This window comes from Ruditapes philippinarum, unplaced genomic scaffold (genome assembly GCF_026571515.1).
Source record: "Ruditapes philippinarum isolate M1 unplaced genomic scaffold, ASM2657151v2 ctg15296_1_1_1_1, whole genome shotgun sequence".
In the NCBI taxonomy this organism is placed as follows: Eukaryota; Metazoa; Mollusca; class Bivalvia; order Venerida; family Veneridae; genus Ruditapes; species Ruditapes philippinarum.
The window spans coordinates 1-9,738 of record NW_026862684.1 but is presented as its reverse complement, the minus strand read 5'-3'; the positions used below and the strand labels follow the sequence as shown (position 1 = coordinate 9,738).

At 29.7% G+C, this 9,738-nt stretch overlaps 1 protein-coding gene across 1 annotated transcript; it reads right to left on the bottom strand.

Annotated features, from left to right (window-relative positions):
* Nucleotides 1–4,113: 4,113 nt before the first annotated feature.
* Nucleotides 4,114–9,379, bottom strand: LOC132719874 (fibropellin-1-like; the record flags this gene model as incomplete). The annotated part of the gene is made up of 7 exons (XM_060703823.1): nt 4,114–4,272; nt 5,588–5,785; nt 6,219–6,449; nt 7,199–7,318; nt 7,620–7,817; nt 8,256–8,486; nt 9,260–9,379. Coding segments are annotated over 7 exons (1,103 nt in total), but the record flags the coding sequence as incomplete, so codon positions are not given.
* Nucleotides 9,380–9,738: the final 359 nt, after the last annotated feature.

Below are 9,738 nucleotides of genomic sequence, written 5' to 3'. Positions count from 1 at the left end.
CAGATATCTTCGTAGGAGATTATAGCTTTGCAAAGCATTTGCCATGCTCAATCGTTGTTTTTAAAAATGCATTGGTAATGCAAATCTTCAATCACACTTTTGAATAACCGAGATGATGAATGATATTTCAAAGAATATTTGTGTAATACGTTGAAGCTGTACTCATTGATCCATGCAAAATTGCAGTTAGACTTTTGATTACACAGCCGAATTCTTCTTTAAACTGAGCTCATGTTTTGTGTTCACAAGTTCAAGAATCAGAATCAGGTCGCAACATTTTTTACTGTTGATTTAATCTTGTACATTTAATGCTCTCTTAAAATAGGATGTAAGTTCTAAAAGCTGAATTTGATGAACATATTTCTCAAAATCTTAAAATTTGTCATTTTTAGTGCTATTTGTATTTTAATTATTGCTTAGAACCTAATATAAAATCTTATTAAAATAGTCATTGCAAAAGAGTGATTTTTTAATTGTTTGAATGTGTTCTAAAGTGTATCAGCCTGCTTTGACCAATGTGTTTTCATACAGCAAAAGAACAATATCTGTCTCACTTCAAGATTTTGTCTTTGTGAACACAGATCCTTAAATATAAAAAAGGAAGAAAAAACTATTTAGTTTAGTCGTCAAATTGTTGGGATTTAATTAATGATCTGTGTTTGTATGCCATTGTTTTTTTTTCGAATTTAAAAGTTGATTATAATATTGTCATAACATATCGAATACTGACAAAGAGTGGTTCATAATCTGCATAAATTAAAATAATTTTTGAAGAAAGTCGATATGTGGACCAACGCTAAGCAGGCAAGACATAATATGCATATTTGATTGATTTTACTGAATTTATTATAATAATGATATAAAGCAAGAATATTTATTTTTAACAAGAAGAACAAAAACAGAGAAAAAATATAGGCATATTTCTAAAGCAAGTAGCACACGGCAGTGGTATCTCAAAGTGTTCAATGCTGTCACTCGTTTTCAAACAGGTTTTTAAGTGTATAAAGCTTTATAAGTTCTGCATTTAATTTTTAAGAATAATTATTTGAATTTGATAAATAATACTTCATTGACGCAAAATACGCCCTTCACAGAAGCTTTTGACAGAGATGTTGGCATTATAGATATGCATATAGGAGATATGATCTTGGCAATATCCAAAAAAATATCTGGATAATTTATCATCTCTAGTGACATTGACCTTGCAAATACTGATCTAAATTACATGTGTCACACTTGTAGTCATGATAGTTATCATTTTTGTTACAATCCATTAATAAATGATGATTAAATGGTCCCCGTCCATAAATTTTGACCTCCATTTGTGACATTGACTTTGGTAGCAGGGACCTGGATTATGTGCGCAATAGGCCTCATAATGGTGAATATTTTTGCCAAGTTATATTAAAATCCCAGGTTAAATGTAGAAGTTTGGCTCTGAACAAGCATTTTTCAATGACCTCTAAGTGTGACCTAAACCTTCAACCTAGAGACCTGGTTCATAGTGATGAACATTTCTGTGAAGTTTCATTAGAACCCCACCATGAGTGGAGGAGATATGCTCTGGACAATATTTTTCTATCATCTTTAGTGACCTTGACCTTGCATATATTAACCTGAATAACGTGTTTCAAACAAGTAGTTATGATAATGACCATTTGTGTTTCAATCCCTCAATAAATGACAACTAAATGATCTGAATACACATGTTCATATTTTATCTGAACTTTGACCCCCATGTGTGACATTGACTGCAGGGACCTAAATCTTGCACGCGACACTCCGCCTTACAATGGTGAACATTTGTGCCAAGTTATATTGAAATTTCTTTATGCATGTAGAAGTTTTGCTCCGGACAAGTGCTTTTCAATAACCTCTACGTTTGACCTTGTCCTTTTGTCTAGACATATGACACTGCTTCTTAAAGTAGTGAACATTTGTATGAAGTTTCATTAGAATCCCTCCATTTGTGTAGGAGATATGCTCTGGACAAATATCTATATTTTATCATCTTTAATGACCTTGACTATCATCTTTAGTGACATTGACCTTGCATATATTAACCTAAATCACATGTTTCACACCTGTAGTCATGATAACTTGTCAAACGCGTCAATATATAGCTATTTGTCCGCATAATCAATCATTCTACCGTAAATACTACACACTCATGTGAATTGAATCATCCAAGCACGCGCCGTCGGTCGTTGCCCGTTATTTTATATGCATGGCGCTTGGCTCTTTGAAAAAAGAATGACTTCAATGATAGTCTCTAAAATTCATTATCAAAAATATTATTGTCCAATGACACCGCACGTTAAAAGCTTTACGTTTTTTTAAATATGAAAGAACAACAAGCAACGAAAGAGGTATTACCAACTCAGGCGTATACTTTAATGCAAACATAATTTACAATAAAAATCTGCAGAATCAGGCTTGGGGTTTAAGTGTGTCCTCCTGATTCTGTAGATAGGTTGTATAACCCTATATTGTGGTATAACATCTACACAGGAGACTTCAGCTTTACGAAGCATTTGTCATGTCCGATCGTTGTAAAAATTCATTGATAATGCAAAGCTTCAATGACACTTTTGAATAATCGAATTGAATGATATTTGAAAGAATATTAATTTTGTGTAATATATTGAAGTCGTGCCCAGTCATCCATTCCAAATCGCAGTTGACCCTGATTCCTTTCAAGAACGCAACGAATCTAAAAAAATACAGCTTTGTGTATAGGTGCACATGTACATGTAATATTGAAACAAAGAAGAATAAAATCCTTAAATTATCAATTTTAAACACTTTATGTACATACTTACAGTCAGTTGTTATAATAAGGTCTAATGGAAGGTTAAAAGAAGGAGGGACAGCATTTGTTACTCAAAAAGATATGCATTTGATGCTTTGACACAACTCTTTCTTTATATGTTATTGCTTACATGTATTTGAGATTATTTTACTGTACATTATAGTTTTCTTTCTACTAAATTTTGAAATTCATTCAAGTACCAATGTTTGTAGGATTCAAATATATTAGAAAGATTCTAGAAAAAATAAATGTTACATAATGTATATTTATAGATATGGCGAGACTGTTAATGTATTTACAGATACAGTTGCAGTATTTAATTATTAAAGGGATGCAACTTACATTTAGATTTATAATTGATAATGCATGTTATGATTAATATATAGGTTATAAGTTTAAACCAAGAATTAGCTAGCTAATAATTGTATTTATTGGAATATTGTAAAGGGTGACTTACCGTGACTGTTGTGATTATATGTCTAACTTTGGGACAACTTTACTTACTGTATTTTTCAAAATATGTTTTCTGAACTTGTGAGATATGACAGGTATTACTTAGCCAGAATTGACATTGTTTATTGTGGAATTCCAACGGTAGTTGCATGGTAATGTAATGTCAGCGTTGTTTGCAAATGCATGTGTGGATATAATTCATATTACCAATGGTAGAAACATTGTGATTGATAAGTATGAAGAACTATGTCATACTATTTCTATTTTTTCTTATGTCAGAGTAACGCAAATGAGTTTAGTACCTTAACAAGTGAATTATGTCTTCTGTATGATAAGATATCATCATTCAAAATATTGCAGGACACCAGACATGTAAGCAATATACATTAGATACAAATACAGTGAATTCACTTTTTTGTCATAAAATTTCGTGCTTTTATCATATTAAGTTCATATTTTTCTTGGATTCAATAATTTGTCAATTGTCCAGTTTTTTTGGTATGTTTCAAAAACAAAATAATCAATAAATAGATAATGCAAATACTGTACTAAAAATAATTTGACAGCAGACTAAATGAATTATTGTTTGATATTAAATTTATAAATTAAATTATCCACGAAGACCACAAAAAAGTTAGTGGCCAACAAATGATACTGATTTTTCAATATTTCTTATCTTCATCAAGCATTTGTATCAGCTGTGGTAAATTGTATACCTGAGTTTACTTAATATAAAGACACTTAATTGTTGTAGACCTTTGCGTGTTTGCTTTCGTGGGTGTAGTTTTATATCTTCATTTTCCAAGAGTTTATTTATTATATTTTATAGCAATAAAAACAACAACAAATAATTCTTTTCATTTTTATTTTTAACTGATTGTTAAATTAAAAGGTAGCATCTGATTGAAAAAAAAAAAGACTTGCAAGAAAGTTATCATTTTATATTTGTTTCCTTCTCATCTCTCCTTTCTTGCTGACGTTCGTTCTTGTCATTTTTGTATGTCAATCTGTAATCAAAAATAATGAATATGATAGCACTTACAAGATATGCAAGCATTTAGATTTTCACTTAAGATAGAAGAAACAGTATGAAAGCTTGAGCATAAAGTTACATATACATGTATAAGTATATGTGCATATACAAATCAAGTAACATAATTATGTATCCAAGTTTTTTTTCAAATTTCAAAGCACTTACAAACAGGCTTACAGTTTCCAACCTGAGTATCGCCTAAACATTCGGAATATCTTAATGATTACTCAAATATCCTTCTCTGAAGCATAACGAAAAGTATGAAAAGTGTCGAAAAGGCGAATTTGGTTTTTCTTTATTATTGCTACATATTGCTACATTAAATTTTGAGTTGAAAAAAAACAATTAGTACATGAATTTAATTTTTATATTTAACAGACATAAACAACAATAGATAATGAAACTTTAAAGACAAATATGGTTTTATGCTTAATATTATAAATGCCATAAGATTTTCTATGATCAAACTAGTTATTACGTAACTAGTTAAGCAGTTATCACTTATCTATAAATCTATAAATAGCATTGTTTTGCTCCAGTGCATTAATACACAGTCACACTTTAGTCATTTCAGACATTAGGCCTATTTATAGATAAGTGATAACTGGTTAACTAGATACGTACATAAATAATCACTTAAATAACTAGTTAGTTATGTAGTTTACTAGTTATATAACTAGTTAATAACTTACCACTTATCCAAAATATCGCTAACTGGTGACTGGTTAACTAGTTACGTAACAAGTTAATCACTTAATTTACTAGTTAATTATGTGTTTAACTAGCTACGTAACAAGGTAACCACTTAATATTAAGCTGTTAAAATAATAAAAGGATGGCAGTTGTAGGCATTAACATGCATTTATTTCCCGTTATGATCTTTAATTTATTGAAAAAATTAACTAGTTACGTAACTAAATAAGCAGATAACTATTTAACTAAGAAGTTAACTAGTTACGTAACTAGTTTACCTCTAAATAAACTAGTTAGTTACATGGGTATCTGGTGGCAGACATATGGCACCATACTTTGAGAAATAAAAACGAAATATTTCGAAAATGAAGGTTAGTCAAAATAATATGTTTCAATAATAAAAAACATTTTCAACGTTTTCGCTTACATAAAACGGTTATCTTTACAAAACGATTTCTTGCTGTTAGGTTATAAAACACAAACATATTTTAATGCCACGAAGAGAATGGCGATATATTGGTGAAAGAAAATAACAAAAATACAAAATAAGACCTAACTATTACTGAACTTGTTATATTAAAAAAGGTATGCCTTACTTTGTCCAAAGACTTCCACTTCACATAAATGTAAATATGTTTGTTTGTTCCTTAAAGCTACTCTGACATAACGAGCTTTCACTGGAACAAATGTGAAAGACACGAAAAGACCCATTTGACCTTCCTTATAGGCTACCATCTTCCAGTTACCAAGATTTTCTGTTGCTACGTAGATTACAACATTCTCTGCTCTTGTAGCTAAAATAAAATTTAAAAAATATTTTACCTTTACAGCAGCTCTAATAAATATATTTGTGAGTAATGGCTGAAAATTGTGTAAACAATTTTGTTAACAAAATGAGGAACACACATAATGTAACGGACTTATTTTACACATTAACCTGTATCTTTTAAAATTAGAACAAAAACTCTGTTTGTTCTGGGGTTCGCTAAAATTGATTACATCTAAGTGATTTCTTTATGTATTAAACTTAACACAGTGTTTTTTAAGAAAATATGGTATTTTGCAATCGTTGTAAAATAAGTAATTATGGAATGTAACTCAATGGGGCTAAGAATAGCTTGTTTCAAATTTCTTCCATGAAATTAAATAATTACCTTAAAATAAAAACATATATATTGTAAAGTATAATTAAAGTAAATATACAGTAAAACGAAGAAAATTACATACTGCAGCAGTCCCTCCTGTTGGTTATGTTAACTTGACTTATGTTATATACATCCTGAAGATCGACTTCCCACCAGGGATTCATATTGTTGTCAGTTTCAAAACAATGGTTGTTATATATGTTATCATCGGCATTACCATCATTCCCTTTGTTAGCAGTGTATTGATTTTCATAATCTTTTGAATAATTACTTGACTGGTAGGCAGGTTTTCCAAGGGCAACATTGACGAGAGCTGAAGCAAAAATGCTTTTTAAACAATCACTAACCTTTACATTATTAACATTTATGAAAGAATATCTTTTGTGCATATCTTTTTCCTATAAACTTAAAAAATGCATTTTACAGTTTTAATAGTAAGTAGTGTTTTCACTATGTGTTGCTAGCAATTTGCCAGTATTAATCACCAAAATATTCATAACAATTAAGATCAATTCAGAAAAAAGTCTACAACATACTTTATGAAATGAGCATATTCCTTTTTTCGCGAAAGTTACAAATAAGGAGGCTTCTTCTAGTAAATTTGAATGTTTTCAGAAAACATTATTATACAACATGTAAATGAAACTTTGCAAAATGACAAAATAGTACAAAACGCTTAAATGATCGGACATATATGCCAAATTCTCAACATTCCATTTAGTTTCCTGAAAGTTGTTCAAAGGCAGTGCAAACTGTCTATAATTACAACATCTATTTAATTGATGTACAAAAGACATACTAAAAATTTCAAGATGTGTGAGTGAAAAAATAAAGAAGCAAACAGTCAGCTCATTTACTTCTTAATTTTATTTTTTATAATTGATTAACATTTAATAAGCAGATTTTTTTTTACAAAATAATGGATTGGACATACGGTATATGGTTGTACATTGTTTTGTGTTAAGTAAAATGACATTGTGTGTTAGAAAGAAAATTCTTGTGTACATGGAATTAAATAAAGTACAAAAACAACAGTCAAGTAAGCGTATAAGGTATGCTTACTGTTTTCACAGTTTTTTCCTATAAATCCAGGCGCACATGTACACACGTAGTTAAAGTTTCCATTTGTACACACGCCGCCGTTCAAACATGGCTCAACAGCACACTCATTGACAGGCACACCTAAAAAAGAAAGATGACTTTAAGAAATAACGTTAATCCAGCAACGAAATAAATATTAAATATCCCAAAATTGTAGGTTAGTCAAAATAAATATCTTTCAATATTAAAGACATTTTCAACGTTTTCGCTTAAATAAAGCGGTTATCTTTACGAAATGACTTCTTGCTGTTAGGCTATAAAACACGAAAATATTTTAATGCCACAAAGAGAATGGATATATATTTGTGAAAGAAAATAACAAAAATACAAAATAAGACCTAACTATTACTGAACTTGATATACTGAAAAAGGTATGCCTTACTTTGTCCAAAGACTTCCACTTCACATAAATGTAAATATGTTTGTTTGTTCCTTAAAGCTACTCTGACATAACGAGCTTTCACTGGGTCAAATGTGAAAGACACGAAAAGACCCATTTGACCTTCCTTATAGGCTACCATCTTCCAGTTACCAAGATTTTCTGTTGCTACGTAGATTACCACATTCTCTGCTCTTGTAGCTAAAATAAAATTAAAAATTATATTTTACCTTTACAACAGCTCTAATAAATACATTTGTGAGTAATGGCTGAATATTGTGTAAATAATTTTGTAAACAAAATGAGGAACACACATAATGTAATGGACTTACCTTACATACTGACATATTGACCTGTATTTTTAAAATAAGAACAAAAACTCTGTTTGTTCTGGGGTTCGCTAAAATTGATTCTATCCAACTGATTTCTTTATGTATTTATATTAACAGTGTTTGCAAAGAAAACATGGTTTATTGCAATCGTTGTAAAATAAGTAATCATTCAATCAACTCAATGAGGCTAAGAAAAGCTTGTTTCAAATTTCTTCCATGAAATTTCATAATTACCTTAAAATAAAAACAAATAAAATGTTAAGTTTAATTAAAGTAAATATTCAGTAAAATGAAGAAAATTACATACTGCAGCAGTCCCTCCTATTGGTTATGTTAACTTGACTTATGTTATATTCATCCTGAAGATCGACTTCCCACCAGGGATTCATATTGTTATCAGTTTCAAAACAATGGTTGTTATATATGTTATCATCGGCATTACCATCATTCCCTTTGTCAGCAGTGTATTGATTTTCATAATCTTTTGAATAATTACTTGACTGGTAGGCAGGTTTTCCAAGGGCAACATTAACGAGAGCTGAAGCAAAAATGCTTTTTAAACAATCACTAACCTTTACATTATTAACATTTATGAAAGAATATCTTTTGTGCATATCTAATTCCTTTAAACTTTAAAAAATTGCATTTTACAGTTTAAATAGTATGAAGTCTTTTCACTATTTGTTAGTGTAGGAGATATAATATTTTCTTAGCTAGCAATTTGCCAGTATTAACTACCAAAATATTCATTATAATTAAGATCAATTCAGAAAAATGTCTACAACATACTTTATTAAATGAGCATATTCTTTTTCCACGAAAGTTTCAAAAGAAGACTTCTTCTAGTAAATTTGAATGTTTTCAAAAAACGTTATTATACAACATGTAAAAGTAGGTTTGCAAAATGACAAAAAAGTACAAATCACTTTAATGATCGGACATATATGCCAAATTCACAACATTCCATTTAGTTTCCTGAAAGTTGTTCAAAGGCAGTGCAAACTGTCTATAATTACAACATCTATTTAATTGATGTACAAAAGACATACTAAAAATTTCAAGATGTGTGAGTGAAAAAATAAAGAAGCAAACAGTCAGCTCATTTACTTCTTTTTAATTTTATTTTTTTATAATTGATTAACATTTAATAAGCAGATTTTTTTTTAAAAAATAATGGATTGGACATACGGTATATGGTTGTTACATTGTTTTGTTTAAAGTAAAATGACATTGTGTGTTAGAAAGAAAATTCTTGTGTACATGGAATTAAATAAGGTAAAAAAAGTCAATTAGCGTATAAGGTATGCTTACTGTTTTTCACAGTTTTTTCCTTAAATCCAGGCGCACATGTACACACGTAGTTAATGTTTCCATTTGTACACACGCCGCCGTTCAAACATGGCTCAACAGCACACTCATTGACAGGCACACCTAAAAAAGAAAGATGACTTTAAGTAATAACGTTAATCCAACAACAAAAAAATATAAATTTGATCACTCTGAGAAATAAATATTAAATATCCCAAAAATGTAGGTTAGTCAAAATAAATATGTTTCAATAATAAAAACATTTTCAACGTTTTCGCTTACATAAAACGGTTATCTTTACAAAATGATTTCTTGCTGTTAGGTTATAAAACACAAACATATTTTAATGCCACGAAGAGAATGGCGATATATTGGTGAAAGAAAATAACAAAAATACAAAATAAGACCTAACCTAATTCTGAACTTGTTCTATGATTCAAAAAAGGTATGCCTTACTTTGTCCAAAGACTTCACTTCACATA